Raw genomic sequence first — 16003 nt, forward strand, 5'->3', positions numbered from 1 at the left:
TCTACAGGACCTTGTGTATAATACTAGGGACTCAGGACGCAGATGGGGCACTTGGACTGCGAGAGGAGCCACTGCGACAAACGAAAGTCATTGCCAACAAAGTCCACTGGGCCGTAGTACCTGGTCGATGCAGCACGAGTGAAACATGTGCAGGCACGGCAGCGCGCGCACCTCTTGGTCCTCGTGAAAGTCGTGGAGGCAGATCGAGCACTTGGTGTTGCCGCTCGGCGCTTTCGGCGTCGAGTACTGGAACGCTGGCATCTCGATGATGGCCGACGGCAGCATGCGCCCCGACTTGCCACTCTGTGTAAGAGCGATAAGAACTTGTTGGGAGAAAATGGAGTGCAATAAGACCTCGAGGTACTGCGACTCGAGCCGCCGGACGTTGCGGAGGAGTGAGAGCAGGCGCTACGACGGGAGTGAGGCACTTGTCTCCAAGCTCGCGGAGCTGTACCATGTTCTTCTTCTGCAGCGCGCCTGTGGTCGGCGACGCGGGCGCCGGCGGAAGTTGCCTGCAACGTCACGCATGAGCAAATAGCGACGACGCAATAGAAGAGAGTGTACGAAGCAGTCGCCGCGTCAAAGTCGAGAAGCTGCAAGGCCAAGCTCTCTGGCTCGTCCGTGTCACATGACGCGACCGAGATGAGCCCAGGCGCGAGGCGCGACGCCGCCGGCTGGACGTCCATGGCATTGGCATCCAGCTTCAAGGTTTCGTCCCAGTCCAGCCGGCTGCCAAGGGACGATGACGTCTGCCGGCGGCGGGTCATGGCCGCAGCGTCAAGGCGCGGCGCGTATTTCTTGAGAAAGTCGTCCTCCTTGTCTGCCGTACTGTCATCAACCTCTTCGGGCTCGCACTGGCGCATCTCTTCTTGGAGAATGCGCGCGCTCTCCGTGTCCTCGTTCCAGATCGTCGCGGCGCGTTTGTTCCAGCGCGACTGAGCAAACGCAGCATGAGCCACGCTTCTACCTTCAGGACATCGGCAACGTACATGGCCATTCTGCCCGTGCATGCACTGGTTCAAGTGTTCCGTGAGCCACTTCATCGGGCGCGACGGAGTTTCGATTCTGCAAGTGCAAAGTGGTGGTTGGATCGACCGCCGGAGGGTACTCGTATAAGGTAATTTCTGGCCATCGACGGTCATGTTCCAGGCATCGCCCTTCGCCGCACTCACCACGCTAGTTCAAACACAACTGACTCGTGCACACTATACACTTGTATCGACACTGCAGCGAGCGCAAGGCCAAGCTCTTCTGTACACATCCGGCGTTGTCTTATGGCGGCCACGATCCATTGCTCGCATTGCTCGTAATTACCTTAAATCCGACTTCATGCGGAGCGGATGATTCTTCACACTTCGATCGCGCGCTGATTGGACCAATTCTAAACTCTCGCCGCGGATTGGTGCATTGCAAATCTTTCGGCCGGCGCCAAGGCGCTGTCGGGACGCGTTGGCGCCAACGCGGCCGCCCGAGCGCCCCACGACCCGATGGCGCGCGAGCAGTAGCACGTCAGCAACAGTGTAGGCAACGCACGCGGCGTCCTTGCTGCAAGCTACTTCTCGAACTCGTTGCCCATCGGCGCCAATCCTGCTCATATGGCGAAGCCGATCAAGCTGTGCCGACTAGGTCACAGCCATCCGCGCCGCCGGACCCAAGCGGATGGTCGTTGCTCGTACCACGCGTGTGCGCATGCAAGGCCGCGACCAATGTGAGGCATCACTTATCGACGAGCGCTTTTTCATCCAACCAGGCGCATAGCACTCTTCCTACACATTGCGATGAACTCATGCACGCGTGGTCTCAGCACGTGACCTCTCACAAAGCTCTCACAGCTCCAAGAGGCGCGGCCGTGCCCCGTCGCCAGAGTGGGACGTTGAATCAAGTGCCCTCCCGTATCCGGCAAGATCGCGGCCGTATCCGGAGATTCACAAACCTCAAGTGGTCGACCGATGCAAGCGCCGGACGCCACGCGCAAGCCAATGGCCGTGCCCGAGATGAGCCACGAGTACATTCCGATCGACGATAACCGGCCGCTGAGCCTTCACGAGCCAGAGGTCCGCGGCCGCGTCCCGGCCAAGCTCGGCCAAATCGGCGTGCTCACGCTGCTCATGGGCATTGGGCTCTTCTTCGTCGGCGCCGTCAACCTCAGCGAGAGCACGCAAGCGCCGACAATCGACGCGCCGCTGCGTCTGGACATCGAGACGCCGCCACCGCTGGACGCCATGCTGACCGAGCCCATCTTCCCGTTGGACTCGTCGTTTCACCACTACACACTCTCGGCCGACGACGAGGGCGACGGGTACGTGTCCGCCGACGGCCGCGCCTTTCGAAGCGACCACACCAACCTCTTTGGCCGCGGCGTCACGGGCAAGATCGTGTCGGTCGACGGTAATGCATTCCTTATCCGCAGCAACGGCGAGTGCTGCCGCTTCATGGACCCTGGCGACGAGATCCTCCTCAAGCCGCAGAGCTTTGCCAACTACCTCTCGGTCGGCGCGGCCGAGTTTGACTCGGGGCCGGCGACACTCTGGTGCGTTCTCTTCGCTGCTCTCGCGGCCAACCCCACTGTGCGTAGGGCGGACCCGGAAGAAACAAGTTTGTTTTGGGTCGACGTCCACGGACTACCCCTGCGCTGGGACTACATTCCCAAGTCACCGCTCGGGAAGCGCATCACGGCGGGCAAGATGATCTCGATGGTCTACGCCAACTTTACCACTGGCACAGTCGCCGCGCCGCTCTTTGACGTGCCGGCCAGCTGCACGACCGCCCAGCGCTGCCGATTCGACTAACTAAGTAACGCATACAATGACTCGTGTCGACTATGGTAGCATCAACGAAAGCACTTGGCTGTGCAGCTTGAGACTCGCTCCGTGGCGCAGCGGACCCGCGTCCCCCGCCGAAAACACGTACCTACCATCGTAGCTATAAGAGAGATGTGCGCGATGCCATACTTACGGCAGCGCGCAGCAGAGCGTCCGGCCACTGGGCAGTGAGGCATACTCGAAGCCAAAGACCACTTGCTCCGTCTCGTCCATCTGCTCACTTGTCAACTTCAAGATCCACGTATCGCTCTCACCTTGATGGTCAAATGCAAGCTCAGAACGCGGGCCGAGACGACGTACACGCGACGCAGCTGCGCGTGTTCGACGGGCTTGGCACTCCCCACAGCACACTGAAAGCACTGCACGTACACGGCCATGTCGCAGCCAGGCCAGACCTACGTTTGTCATCGACGGTCGGCACGACAAGCAGCATGATACCGTGTCGTGCAGCGACGCCGCCGACGTAGTAAAGAAGAAGCGGTGGCCCATGGCGCACTCGTACTCCATGCCAGCATGCGCGACGAGCTGTTCGGTCGCCTCCTTCATCGACGGTTTAGTCGCCTTCTTGGAGCGGCGACCCGAAGCGTCTCGGTACCAAGCCGAGAGACAGCCGAACTTGGGCACAAAGCCGTCCATGGTCAAGGCGAAACCTTCGACCGGGTCGTACAGATGGCACTCGCCCATGTCCATCAACGTCGCGCCCTACACCATTCGGCGTTTCTTCTCCGAGTGACAAGCGTAGCGTACCGACGCTGCTTGCAACAGCGTGTGACTGCGGCAACACGCAAGTCGCCAGCGCGGATCCGCATTGCTCTACCATGTAGTACATCCATGACGCACGGTGGTGACGACGGCGCTTACGCTTGCGGAGAAGACGTCGGGCATTCGGTGCAGCGAGAGGCCGCATTGACACGCCACATGCAGATACACGCCACTCGTGTGCGCATGATCAGCTTCGTCGTCATCGTCGCGGAGCACGACGGTGCACGGCTGGTTCTACGCACGTTCAATGATCCTTCGGCGAACGTGGAGCAGCGTAGTACGGCGATGCTCACTGCGTCACAGAGCCGCCGGCCATTCGAGCGCCACTCGGCGTCGCACGCGTCTCGAATGTTCTTTGCAAATTCTTTTGCAAACGCATTGGTGCGGCCGACGCAGCGCGCAAATTCGGCGAGTGTTCTCTCGACGCGGGCGGCATGGACGCTGCGATTGCATGCGTCGGGCCGCTCGGCCACGTAGCGCTTCACGGCCGGTCCATACTCCTACGTCCACAGTGCAGACAAGGAAGCGAGAGCGAGGCTGCCAGTACCCGCGCACACAGGTCGTGGGCAAAGGTGCCCGTGATGTCCAGCGACTCGTAGAGCGACAGCGCGTCGCTGGAAGCGTCGTCGACCGCAGCGTCCACGTGCGGCGAAGTAAAGACCGCATTCTCGATGAAGATCCACTGGAGAAGCAACTGCACGTGCTGCAGCCACGCGCCGAGGGCCAAGACGCCGTCGTCGTAGCTGTCTACTGGGGCGCAATGAGACATGTGGGCACGCGGCGCGCGTTCGTACGCTCGTGCAAAAAGCTGTCGAGGGCCTTGGAAATGTACTGGATCGCGTGCGGGACTCCGATCGAGTCTTCGTCGTCAAGCGGCTGCAAGAGCTGCTTGGGCGGAAGGCTCGCATCTTGCGCGAGGTCGAGCACCGCCGCCATGCGATCGAGCAAGTTGCAATCGGTGGTCGCGACCTTGCGTGAGACAGCAACGACCGTGTGCGATGAATCAAGGACAAAGAGCCGCCGCTCCTTCCCGGCAGCTTGCCCCGGCACGTCCTTGATGCGAACGGAGCCGACGACGTGGTTGCGCAGTGGCTTGATCGTCGCGGTCACACGCGCCTCCATCGCCTTGCAGAACGTCATCATCGCAGACCGACCTTTGTTGGAGCGCACGGCAAGCTCGGGCGGCAGCGGAAAGACGTACGAGAGGATGGGCACGAGCCGCCCGGGCGCAAACGCCGACGTCGAGAGCGGTGCATGCGTCTTCTTGGCATGTGCTCGCAGAAGCTGGAGAAGCTGGTGCTTGGCTTGCGATAGCGTCCGGTACAAGCGCGTCTGGCTCGTGCTCACCCGTGCTTCGTCCTTGACCATGTACAACACGTGGCAGCTCGTGAAGAAGAGAAGGTGCAGCTTGGCACGATCAACGTCCACGTCGGCCCGTGGCTGGCCAAGCGGGTAGTGGTACACGCCGAGCATCACGGCGAGGTGGCGCTCGTGGTCGTAGTAGAGACGCACGTCGCTGCCATGCACTTTGGTCGTCTGTGCATCGTAGTCGCTCGTATCGGCAAAGACGTAGCGCCCGAGGAGCCGGTTGGCAAAGCGAGCCGTGGCGTCGGCGTCGGCGCCGAGCACGCCGACGACGACCGCTGGTCGACCTTCCTGCTGCAGCGCCGTGAGCAAGCTGGAGGACGCCGGCGGCGATGGATAGAGCGCGACCGCAGCGTTGCGCAGCAGCTCGACCGGCCCCGGCGGCAATGGCGGCGCCATGTTCGGATACGAATCCATTGTATCCGGACCGGATTCCGCCAAAGATTTGAAAATAAAATGTGTGGCCGGCAAATTGGGCATAATAAAATGATGCTTTCGGCGTATTTATTTGGGCAATGCCGTGCTTTTATGCTCGTTATACCTTGGGTTGTAAGGCACTGGTGAATAAAAAGCCCGCGGGTTTTGGTATATTATTATTCGAGTGGCGCGTGAAACTCCCTGTGCTTGGTTTGGAGAAAACTTTTTTTTGGCGAAATTTGCGGCAGGTCCGTCGACGACATGGGGGACACGAGCCGAGGTCGACGCGCTCCGAACGCGCGGCCCGCCCGCGGCAATGGCTATAGCAACCAGTCGGCCATCGCAGGCACGGGCATCAAGAGCGGTATGACCGTCGAGGTACGCGGACGCGGCGAACAAGGCGACCGCTCATGCATGGACCTAGGACCTCAAGCGATTGACGCAAAAACGCATGCAAGAAGCCACGGTGGGCATCGCGCCAGTGATTACCGCCGAGGTTATAACGCCCAAGGCCAAGCCTACGATCGCTGTGCCCGTGGTGCCGCCGCCATTTGTGCCGAAAACCGGCATGACGGTCCAGGTACCACGCCGCGACCTGCCACCAGGTCGCGCTGATTCGACCACCGCTAGGAGCTCAAGCAACTGACGACGCTGCGCCTCGCGCAGCAGAGCGTGGGCACGCCGACGCACCAAGCGCAAGCGGCTACGAACGAATACAAACCTCCGATGAACCAATATTACGCGCGCAACGTGACGGCGGGCAGCACGCCGACCTCGTCACCGGGTGGGACGCCGAAACGACAAACGAATCGCTCGTCGTTTACGTCCGACATTCCCACACCCAAGCAAGCCAGCAGGGCGGCGCCGCCGGCGGTGCAGCGAAATGGCCAGGCCAAGCGCATGCCCGATGACCGCTCCATGATGTATGCCAACCATGGCGGAAGTCCCAGCCAACAGCAGCAGCATCTCCAAGCAGCCTATTCATCGACGCCGCAATACGAAAAGGTACCAAGAACCTCATGTGGACCACATGCTCATCGTGTCGCAGCCGTATCCGTCCGCGAATACAATGGCGCACGACTACGCGGTACTCGTCTGCTTCCTCTCTTCCTACAAGATCTCATGATGATGCAGTCGGTCATGCGGCAGCAAATGCAGTTTGAGAACGAGTCGTTTCCGCCGCCGCCACCCGTCGATGACTCGGGCTCGTTCCTCTCGTCGTCGGCGATGCCGTCGTGGTCGCCGCCCCCCGCACGGGTCAAGACCATGGAGCCTGGTGGTCGCCCCGTACGTCATCCTACTCTTAGCGCGTGCGATCTCATGCAATCGTAGGTGTCGCTGTATGGTCAGTCGACGTTCTATGTCCAGCCCATGTCGACGTCGTCCGACGACGAGACACCGACGTTTCTCAGTCCGCCGCCGGGCCTCACGCGACGCCCGTCGATGACGGTGCCGTGGCAAGTCGCCGAGTCGGTGCTCCACACGCCGCAGCAGCCGTCGACGCGCAAACATATCGGTGACAAGGTCAAGGAGACCAACTTGAGCCAATTCTCGGCGCAAAAGCCGATGCAGAGCCCGCCACGTATGCCGTTGCACCGGTCGACGTCGTCGGCAGCGGCTGCGGCGGCCGCGGAGCTCAACATGACGGGCCTTGTGCGCCAAAAGAGCAACGACGGTCCGCCGTCGCTCGGGCGCCGCGGCTCATTTGGGAACGCGGCGCAGCTCTTCAAGTTTCGCCGACGCAGCAAGAGCCGCCTCGACGTGGCGCGGGACATTGCGCTCATGGAGCAAAACGAACACGAACGCATGCTCTCGATCGAGGAGAACAAGATTCGGTCCAACTCGGACGACCTCGGGTCCCTCGACGATGTGCAGCCCTACACGCCCGAGATGGGTACGCGTTCTCGATCGTTGGCGATCGTAGCGACAAGGTGTCTCTTGCTGTAGCCGACAATGACTTTTTGCCCATGTACAACCAGCGCTCGGTGCCGCGCCTCAACATCCCGCCGCCGCCGCCGCCGATGGACGACAGCAGCGACGATGACGAGGCGTACCCGACGTCGCCAAGCCAGCTCCCGATGATGAGCCCGAATGGCGCCAAGCTCCGCAAGGTCGCGCAGCTCGCGCGCAGCGGGACGCTCAGCAACGAAGACAAGACGCGCGCCAAGGACGAAATCATTCAAAACTCGCTCGTACGCCTCCCTCGACGCCTTTACGATCTTACGATCCGCGTAGGGTCTCGGCGCGCTGAGCATGCTCGATGACGAGTCGACGTCCCGTGGCATTGCGCGCGCCAAAGTGAGTCTGGAGGAGCGGCTCGCGCAGGCAGCGCAGCGCGTAGCCGACTGCGTCGCACGCGGCGACATGGTCGAGTTCAACAAGGCGATGACGGAGCTCGACATGCTGCGCCACGAAGCGAGTCAGTTGATGCAGCAATGAGACAATTTGTGTATGGAGTCCAGAGACGTAGTCGTATGATGAGATAAAAAAAGCGTCGTTTCAAAAATCTACATGTCCAAATACGTGGCAAGGCGCGCGAGCGTTGCTACATCGGCCTCGTACTGCTCGAAATCGTCGCCGTCCCACTTGATAACGGTCAAGATGTCGTCGACGACGTCGCCACGGAGCGCCGGATGCCGCAGTTGCGTGCAGGCAACGTCGCTGTGTCGAACAGCGCGAGGCCCAAAGCTCCGCATCCGCGCTATCGGGTTGGCGCAAAAGACTGCGATGCGGAGGCAGAGTTCGCAGCCGCAGTGGACGTTGGCATCGTCGATGGACCAGTCGAGCTGCGGCAGCACGCCTTTGATGAAAGCAATGGCCTGCAGAGGCGGCCACGCGACGGACGCGACCATCCGTAGCGCCTCTCGCTTCGTCGGGTACACTTGCTCCAGCATCTCGAACAGCGGCACGACGACGCGCCGGACGAACTCGAGGTTCTTGTTGCCGTGGTCCATCATCAAGCAATACCAATCGAGGAGGCTGATCGCAGGCCCCAGCGGCGCCTCGAGCGTCAAGAGTAGATGGAAAATGTCTTGGACGATCGTGGCGAGGTCGCGCAGCGGCAACGTGACGTGCTCGAGCGCCGAGACCCACACGCGAACGTCCAGCAGAAAGGACGGCACGTCGTGTCGTGGCCATGCCACGTTGGGATGCACGAGCAGCTGCGCTGCCACGTGTAGCGTGCTGCGGCGCTGCTCGGGCGTCGAAGGTTCGCGCATGCACGACAAGCGCGGCACTAGGATGTCAGCGACCGCCCGCGCGTCCAGCGCCAAGAGTGCCTGGACCGTCTCGGCGTCAAACGCCAAGAGCGGCGCGCAATGGAGCGAGGAGAGGACATGCGGCGTGTACGCGGATGCGATCGGGTGCGGCAGCATCGCGGCCGCAACGACGGTGACGGCGCCCAGAGGCGCAAAGCTCGCGCGCTGCCGCTGGACGACACGCGAGGTTTTTAGGTATAAGTACCGGTCGATCGTCTCGTGGACGGCTGCCGGCAAGCGGTTGCCAAACCAGACGTCGCCAGTGGCCGTGGCGTCGTGCACGAAGGCGTCGAGGCGCAGGAGCAGCGTCAAGAGGCGCTTGGCGCTCGATCGATCGAGACGCACGTCGTCAAGGCACACAATAAGGCACAGGAGCACGTCGCTGCAGCGCTTGGCGAGCTCGGCCACGCGCGGCTGCCTCAAGTCGACGATCGCACTGATCTCGGTGAGCCGAGCGATCACGTCGGGCCACGTCTTGGCGCTACTGCAGCGCTTCTGCAGTGCGTGCGCGAGGACCTCCCAGCCGTACTTTGCTGTCACTTGCCGCAGCCACGCGCTTGCAGGACCGTGCGTAGAATATGTCTGGATCAACGCGACGACGACGTACTTCATGTCCCGCGCGAGGACATAGCGGGCAAAGGCGCAGGTGGCGTCGCGTGGGATGAGCAAGCGGTCGTCTTTGCCGGGCATCGCCAGCGTGTCGACGAGCGCCATCGCGAGCGCGGTTGCCGAGCGGTACCCGAGCCACGATCCCTCGTAGAGGCTACGACAGGCCGCGCGAAAGCCAGCGATCCGCGCGCGGTGGGCTTTGGGCCAAAAGACGAGGAGCGTTTGGGCCTGTGTCTCGAACGCAGCGAGGATCGCATGGACCGAGATCGTCGCCAAGCCGGCTTGGACCTGCGCGGGGATGTGGCACGCGTCGTGGCAGATCGCGTCCAAAATATCGAAGGACGTTTCAGCTCCATTCAGCGGCGAAGCGCGGACGAGCGCAACGTCCATCGTGGCCACAAGCGCACGTACGATCGCTTCCTTCGCCCCGTCGCCCGGCGCCAGGAGACTGGTCGTGCTAAAGGCACCTGTCCACGGGAGCGCGTAGACGTCGTCACCTTGGCGAGGCAAGACGGCTTGGACGCGAAGAAGCTCCAGTGGATCCGGCAGTTGACGCCCAAAGACAGCGTACACAAACACGACGAGGTGCCCACCGGTCGATCGCTCCAGCGCGATCGTGTCAGCGACGTCAAGCTGGACCAGGGCTCGAGGGCCAGCGTTCCTCCACGTCGCTGGCGTTGTCGGGCGCGCCGCTCGCGACGGTGCTTCGATGGCGACGTAGGCAATGGCGCCGTCAACGGCCACCTTTGGCAGCCATCGCGTGTAGTCGGTGCCAGCAGCATCGACGACGACATGCGAAAGAACAAAGTCGCACGCTGCATCCAAGCCGAGCAGCGCGGCGGCCCCGCGCTTAGCGGTGAGCCACGCTAGTGTCCCGAGCCCATTACGCTCGACGCGAACGTACGACGCATCAATGTGGCACATCGCGACGTCGCCTGTCCCGTATGCGTCCATGAGGCTGCGAGCGAAGCTTCGAGTAAGTGGACATCGGACAGGGTGGTCGAAGTCGGCGACGACCAAGTCGACCGTGAAGACGTCGCTGTACGCGCCCAGCACCACTGGCACCGACCGCGCGCCGAGGAGCGCAAAGGCTTGCAGGAAAAGCCGGTGGTCGCTCATGAGGTCGGCGGTAGAAGTCAAATCGACGAGTGCAAATTCCGGAAAAGGCCGCGCTGGGAAAAGCATCTTGACGACCACACGTCGCTCAAGCTTGTGCTTGGACAGCGTGTGGAGAGACCTCGACCGCGTAGATCGTGAGCTTCGAACCTCTACAAGATGGCGCGATCGAGCCTGTGCTAATGCTTGCCGCCGGTTCAATTCCGCCGACAGCTCGTCATCTTGTACAGTACGTTGTTGCGAGCGCCGTCATTTCCTTGCCTGCGGTCGCGTAGTCGAGCCGGTCGTAGCCGACAACAATGCTTGTGCGCTGGAGCTCCTCCCGCTTGAGGGCTTGTAGCTCCTTGGACGTTGGCACAGGCGTCGGCATGCTATCGAGCTTTTCAAAATGGCTTTTCATCCCGGGCAGTCTATTTGTAGCCAACACCCCTACCCACCCCGAACCCTACTACACCCGCATCCACGTAGTATATAATCAACAACGATGTAGATTAGACGACGGCCGGCGCATCGCCATGGCCGTGACGCCAATGCGTCACGAGGCTGCTAAAGAGGCCGGAGGGGGTCGCGAGGAGGTTCGCGGGCGTGTCAAACTCGGCCACGCCCCCGTTGTCGAGGACGAGGATCCGGTCGGCGTCGAGGATCGTGTTGATGCGGTGGGCGATCGTGATGCACGTGCAAGTGCCAAACTCGTTGCGGAGCGTCTCTTGTAGCGCGGCGTCGGTGGCCGCGTCGATGGACGCCGTCGCTTCGTCCATGAGCAGCACGGCCGCTTTTTGGAGCAACGCGCGCGCAATGCACAGCAACTGGCGCTCGCCGACGCTAAAGTTGACGCCGCGCTCGTCGACGATCGCGTCGAGCCGCGTCACCTACAGATACCATCGTCGATTCCTAGAGGCTGAATCGACATGCTACCTTGGTGTCGAGGTGCGCGCGTTTGAGCGACGTCCAGAGCGCATCGTCGTCGAACCGGTCGAACGGATCCAAGTTGGAGCGCACCTACGTGCAGTAGCTCACCCGTCATACCCCAAGAGACCATCGACGTACGGTGCCGGAGAAGAGGACGGGGTCTTGCGGAATGATCGCGATGCGGTCGCGGACGTCGTGGAGCCCGAGCGTGCGCAAGTCGACGCCGTCAATCTCGATGTGACCGGCTTCGACTTCGACGAGCCGGAGCAGCGCGACCACGAGGCTCGACTTGCCGGCGCCCGTGCGTCCGACGACGCCGACCTTTTCCCGCGCACGAATCGAAAACGAGACGCCGCGGAGCACGAGCGGGAGGCCCGGACGGTACCGCAGGTGCACCTACACCTTCCATCAATAGATAGTCGCAGAGACAAAGACGAGTACGTTGGTGAACGTGACAGCGCCCGCGTGCGGCCACGCGGTGGGAAGGACGCTATCGGACGTCACGCGCAAGTCGGCTTCGGGCGGCAGCTGCGTGTACGCGACGAGGCGCTCGATCGACACCATGTCGGTCTCGAGCTCGCTCAATGTGGTCACCGAGAGGTTGAGGTTGCGCGTGATCTGGAACGCATACGAGAGCGCGACGCCGACGAGCGCCGCAAACTCGGTCGAACCCGACGGCTTGGCAACGACCGCGCTCAAGGCCGCAAAGGTGGCCACGAGCGTGCCCACGAGCTCGAGACGCAGCCCGAGCCAGCACGCCACCGCAAAGTTGAGCAGCGCCGCGCGCTGGTTGGCGTCGAGCGCCGTAAAGAGGCGGCGTCGGAACGCGTCTTGGACGCTCGAGGCCGATATCGTCGAGAGACCGTCGAGGGTTTCGGTGAGGAGCGCGAGGATCGGCGACCGCGACGTCGACTCGAGGCGCTGGAGCTCCCGAGAGGTCGCAATGTAGTACTGCTGCGCGCGGTAGTAGAGCAACCCGATTGGTGCCAAGCACAAGCCAAAGAGCGGCGTGACGTACGCGATCGTCGCGAGCGTCGAGAGGACCGTGAGCGACGTGGCGACGAGGCTGCCCCACGCCGAGGGCAGGTCGTCGTCGGCCGTGTCGACGTCTTTCGAGAGTCGGTTGACGATGCGCCCGAGCGGCGTTGTGTCAAAGAAGGCGAGGGGCGCCCGCAAAAGCGCTTGCAGGAGCTGACCAAAGAGGCGGCGCGACCCGCGGAGACCGAGGAGCGAGATCGCGAGCGACCGACAGAAGAGACAGCCCACGAACGCGAGGTTGAGACCAACAAAGACGCTCAGGTAGACGCCGCCGTCCTCGTTACCTGCTGCGTGCTGCGACCAGACTGCGAGCCAGAGCGTCGAGCCGAGCGTCATGGCTTGGGCGACGACAAAGATACCGACGACGAGTGCACCGAGCCCGACGCCGCCGCACGCGCGCAGCCAGACGCGGTAAATGTCGCGGTGCACGTGGCCCACGGCGCGGTCCTCTTTCGTGATGAGCGACGACGACGCCGTTGTTGGTGGCAAAGCCGGAAGCGTGTAGGTAGTCGCCTCTTGCACATTCGATGCTGCATCGTGACGGCTGCTACCGTCGCTGTTCGGATCGTCCTCATCGTCGGTGGAGGGTGGCGTGTCGACGGGGCCCGCGCCGAGCTGAAACTGCGCGAGCATGGAGGCCAGACGTCCCTCCGACTGGAGGGCGAGGTCGGCGAACGACCCGGCTTGCACGACCGCACCCGCCTCGAGCACGAGAAGGTGGTCGCAGTGCGCGAGGACGCTGAGCTGGTTGGTCACGAGCAACACGATCTTGGTCGCGAGCCGGTCGCGCACGCAGCGCTGAAAGATGTCGGCGCCCACGTGGCTGTCGACGGCCGCGAGAACGTCGTCGAGCAAAACAAGGTCCGCGTCACTGTACATGGCGCGCGCCAGTGCTACGCGCGTGCGCTGGCCGCCGCTGAGCGTGATGCCCTTCTCGCCAATCTCGGTCAGGTCGCCGTGCGGCAAGACGCGCAAGTCGGGCTCCAAGCAGCTCGCGTAAACGGCGTCGGCGTATCTCGCAGCGTCAAACGCCAGGCCAAAGCAAATGTTGGCGCGGACGCTCGCGTTCTGGATGAACGGCTGCTGGCTCACGTACGCGACGGCGCCCAAGCGGTGCACGTGGCCGTCGATGCAGTCGACGTCGCCCAAGAGGCCGTGCAGCAGCGTCGACTTGCCGCTGCCCACGGGTCCGATCACTGCAACCAGCGACGGCGACGTCACGTGCAGGGACACGCCACGTAGCCGGTCTCCAAAGTTGGCTGCATCCATGTCGACGCCAGGCGAGCGCAAGGCGCCAGGCCCGACCGGCGTCCGCTCGGGCGCGGATAAAAACGTCTCGAGCCGCGTCGCACTCGTGTACGCCTCAACGACGGCGTGGAGCACTTGCGGCAGCTTGAAGAGCGGGAACCGGAGGACGTTGAAGAGCGCGACGGACGTCAGCGCCGTGCTCACGTCCAGCTCGTTGCCCAAGAGCACGTACGCGCCCAAAGACGCGGCGGCGACCAGCGACGGCACGCCCGTGTAGAGCGACGTCGCAGCCGCTTGGATCGCAATGTAGATGCGGAGGATGCCGAGCTCGGCGTCGCGGAGCGAGAGGATGCGGTCCGCAAAGCTGAGCTCCCACGCCTGGAGCTTGAGCACCTTGATGCCGGCAAGCACTTCGTAGCAGAGCTTGCCGCGCGTGTCCTTGACGGCGAGCAGCGACGACTGGAGACGCCGCATGATCTTGGAGAGGAGCGTCGTGATTGGAATGACGAGGAGGATGACGCCAAGACCCGCAAGGAACGCAACACCGAGCTCGTTGTACAGCAGGGTGCAGGCAATGACGAGGAGGTACGGGACGACCCAGATCGTGTGGAGGTCCAGTGTGAGTCGCTGGAGCCGAGTGGCGTCGATCGACATCAAGTTTGCGATCTGGCCCGTCGACGTCTCTTGGAGTGCTTTGGTCGAGAGCTTGAGCGACTTGGCGTAAATGGCCGTGACGACCGCGCTGCGGATCTGGAGCCCGGTTTCCTTGCAGTAGTACAAATACTGGCGAAAGCAGAACGACTGGATGAGGCCCGAGACCAAGATGAGCGCAACGAGCTCCCAGCCATTCGCCGTGGGCGCGTCGTCGTCGCGGAGGAAGGCGATCATGCGCTTGATGACAAAGGGCGCGACGAACTGCAGCGTGTCGCGCACCAAGCGGAGGAGACCGGCCCAGAGGAACTTGGTGCCGAACGCTCGGAAGAGCGCGAGCAAAATGCTAGGGCGTGGACGCTGCCGCTGCGTCGCCCACTGCTGCTCAAAGGCGACGGCGACGGCGGTCGCACGGTTGCAGCGATCGAGTCCGTAGAGATCGTCGGCTTGGAGCGGCCGCGAGCTCCCGAGCTCCATGATCGGGTTGAGCCACGTAAAGAAGACGGCTGCGCGCCACCCATCGCTGTCCTCGGGGCACGTCTCGGCGAGACTCTTGTGCTCGAGCAGCGGTGTTGACTCTCGTCCCATGCTCGCTCGACTTTGGAATGCAACCTCGGAAGATTGCCGATCTCCGCGATCGACCAATGACATGCAACTACTACTGTCCAAGCTCAACGATCCAAGCCAAGAAGGTTGGCCACCAGCGCGCTGCCCAAGATCGCGTTCAGGCAAGCGACATAGTGAAGCTGGCGCGGGTCTCGTTGCACGGAGAATGCCAAACAACGTTGGAAGAAGAAGATATCGCCTCCACGTGGCAGCACCAGAAGCCAGGGATAGTAACTTGGAATTTCGACAACGTTGTACGATGTCATCCCATGCACGGTCGTTTGAACCTACTGGAGAGATTCTGTCGCTTCGATCAGGCGTCGCACCATGATCGACGTGGCGCCTTGTCCTTGGCGGCTTGCACGGCGACAGTGCTCTGACGTAGCAGCGTCCAAGCAGCCGTCGACGAGGACGCTGCAAGCGTGCCACTCTGGCCAACGACGAGCGACGACATCGAAGCAGCGCTCTGTTTACTGGGCCAAGGAACTCTCATCATACATGTATGTATATGGCGAAAGAGCGTGTTTCGACTGGCTGAGTGATCAATCGAAGAGTACCTTGTACGACTGCTACGGCAGCCCTTTCTATGTCTCGCGCGCAGGAGGTTATAGCAACAACTACGTCCGTCTCATCCTGAGCTTTGGATCAGGTGCAATAGAACGCACAGTCATAACCACGCAGCAGCACCCACGACGACGGCCGACCCGTCGCTTGAGTCATCACCCAGTATGAACTGCAGCCATGGGATCCCACCCACGGTGATAGGGCTCCAAGCGCAGGCTGGCGCAGCTTGAGCACGGCGTCTTTCTGCTGCTGAGAAGAGCGCCAAAGTGTTGCTCTCTCGAGACCAAGTGTACGTGTGCAGACGTGACGTGGTGCGCAGCCTCGAAAGAAGCGGAAGAATCAACGGAACTGTTGGACGACGCGAGGCTTCGTCGACAGGGAGGCGGCAGCGAAGACGCGGGTGTATGCAGCATCGGCACACGCACGCCACGACAAGGAGAGTGGCACGATGGACGGCGATGGACCACCCGACAGCCGCATGACGCGTCTTTTTCGCTCCTCCCCAAGATGCACGTGGTCGAATCAAGTCCATATTAGGTAGGAGTCGCCACCCATTAACTGGATGCAAGATCATACCCGCGAGTAGCGGCGCTCGTTGACAGCGCTTTGCAGGCTGCAGCGTCCACGTCGCCGGCGTTG

General features: G+C 62.2%; 6 protein-coding genes across 9 annotated transcripts; 2 read left to right on the forward strand and 4 right to left on the reverse strand.

Moving 5' to 3' along the window:
• Window positions 1-23: 23 nt before the first annotated feature.
• On the reverse strand, window positions 24-1043 carry SDRG_01726 (hypothetical protein; the record flags this gene model as incomplete). Its single annotated transcript, XM_008607267.1, has 6 exons — window positions 24-71; window positions 121-303; window positions 355-408; window positions 455-512; window positions 565-935; window positions 990-1043. 6 exons carry the CDS (start codon window positions 1041-1043, stop codon window positions 24-26), a joined length of 768 nt encoding a protein of 255 aa, XP_008605489.1.
• An 887-nt stretch (window positions 1044-1930) lies between these two features.
• Window positions 1931-2834, forward strand: SDRG_01727 (hypothetical protein). Its single transcript, XM_008607268.1, has 2 exons — window positions 1931-2530; window positions 2576-2834. The coding sequence occupies exons 1-2, from the start codon at window positions 1950-1952 to the stop codon at window positions 2787-2789; spliced, it is 795 nt and encodes a 264-aa protein (XP_008605490.1). The 5' UTR covers window positions 1931-1949; the 3' UTR covers window positions 2790-2834.
• Window positions 2576-5374, reverse strand: SDRG_01728 (the record flags this gene model as incomplete). 2 transcript variants are annotated; one of them, XM_008607270.1, is made up of 9 exons in its annotated part: window positions 4379-5374; window positions 4132-4331; window positions 3866-4084; window positions 3684-3818; window positions 3570-3635; window positions 3261-3524; window positions 3077-3217; window positions 2956-3035; window positions 2576-2910 (listed from the first exon to the last, which is right to left on the reverse strand). In XM_008607270.1, exons 1-9 carry the CDS (start codon window positions 5364-5366, stop codon window positions 2820-2822), a joined length of 2184 nt encoding a protein of 727 aa, XP_008605492.1. In that variant the 5' UTR covers window positions 5367-5374. The 2 variants fall into 2 exon arrangements, with proteins under 2 accessions (XP_008605492.1, XP_008605491.1); XM_008607269.1 differs by having other exon boundaries at window positions 2820-2910; window positions 4132-4334; window positions 4379-5366.
• Window positions 5375-5557: 183 nt separating this feature from the next.
• Window positions 5558-7878, forward strand: SDRG_01729 (hypothetical protein). Its single transcript, XM_008607271.1, has 8 exons — window positions 5558-5744; window positions 5791-5946; window positions 5997-6371; window positions 6415-6453; window positions 6501-6653; window positions 6699-7260; window positions 7314-7558; window positions 7602-7878. Exons 1-8 carry the CDS (start codon window positions 5628-5630, stop codon window positions 7803-7805), a joined length of 1851 nt encoding a protein of 616 aa, XP_008605493.1. The 5' UTR covers window positions 5558-5627; the 3' UTR covers window positions 7806-7878.
• On the reverse strand, window positions 7874-10718 carry SDRG_01730 (hypothetical protein; the record flags this gene model as incomplete). The annotated part of the gene is made up of 3 exons (XM_008607272.1): window positions 7874-10167; window positions 10219-10404; window positions 10577-10718. The coding sequence occupies 3 exons, from the start codon at window positions 10716-10718 to the stop codon at window positions 7874-7876; spliced, it is 2622 nt and encodes an 873-aa protein (XP_008605494.1).
• A 19-nt stretch (window positions 10719-10737) lies between these two features.
• Window positions 10738-14834, reverse strand: SDRG_01731 (hypothetical protein). 3 transcript variants are annotated; one of them, XM_008607273.1, is made up of 4 exons: window positions 11699-14834; window positions 11396-11653; window positions 11264-11347; window positions 10738-11217 (listed from the first exon to the last, which is right to left on the reverse strand). In XM_008607273.1, the coding sequence occupies exons 1-4, from the start codon at window positions 14780-14782 to the stop codon at window positions 10840-10842; spliced, it is 3804 nt and encodes a 1267-aa protein (XP_008605495.1). In that variant the 5' UTR covers window positions 14783-14834; the 3' UTR covers window positions 10738-10839. The 3 variants fall into 3 exon arrangements, with proteins under 3 accessions (XP_008605495.1, XP_008605496.1, XP_008605497.1); XM_008607274.1 differs by having other exon boundaries at window positions 11264-11653; XM_008607275.1 differs by having other exon boundaries at window positions 10738-11653.
• Window positions 14835-16003: the final 1169 nt, after the last annotated feature.

Source organism: Saprolegnia diclina (genome assembly GCF_000281045.1).
Source record: "Saprolegnia diclina VS20 unplaced genomic scaffold supercont1.4, whole genome shotgun sequence".
NCBI classification, from domain to species: Eukaryota; Oomycota; class Saprolegniomycetes; order Saprolegniales; family Saprolegniaceae; genus Saprolegnia; species Saprolegnia diclina.

Excerpts from the sequence above, each read along its gene's own strand:
- SDRG_01727 (XM_008607268.1), top strand. The coding sequence starts at position 1,950 with ATGCAAGCGCCGGACGCCACGCGCAAGCCAATGGCCGTGCCCGAGATG. Across the intron at positions 2,531-2,575 it reads TCGGGGCCGGCGACACTCTG|GGCGGACCCGGAAGAAACAA; the intron begins GTGCGTTCTCTT and ends CACTGTGCGTAG.
- SDRG_01729 (XM_008607271.1), top strand. The coding sequence starts at position 5,628 with ATGGGGGACACGAGCCGAGGTCGACGCGCTCCGAACGCGCGGCCCGCC. Across the intron at positions 6,654-6,698 it reads TGGAGCCTGGTGGTCGCCCC|GTGTCGCTGTATGGTCAGTC; the intron begins GTACGTCATCCT and ends ATGCAATCGTAG. Across the intron at positions 7,559-7,601 it reads AAATCATTCAAAACTCGCTC|GGTCTCGGCGCGCTGAGCAT; the intron begins GTACGCCTCCCT and ends CGATCCGCGTAG.
- SDRG_01731 (XM_008607273.1), bottom strand. The coding sequence starts at position 14,782 with ATGGGACGAGAGTCAACACCGCTGCTCGAGCACAAGAGTCTCGCCGAG. Across the intron at positions 11,654-11,698 it reads GCGCTGTCACGTTCACCAAC|GTGCACCTGCGGTACCGTCC; the intron begins GTACTCGTCTTT and ends TGGAAGGTGTAG. Across the intron at positions 11,348-11,395 it reads CCGTCCTCTTCTCCGGCACC|GTGCGCTCCAACTTGGATCC; the intron begins GTACGTCGATGG and ends TACTGCACGTAG.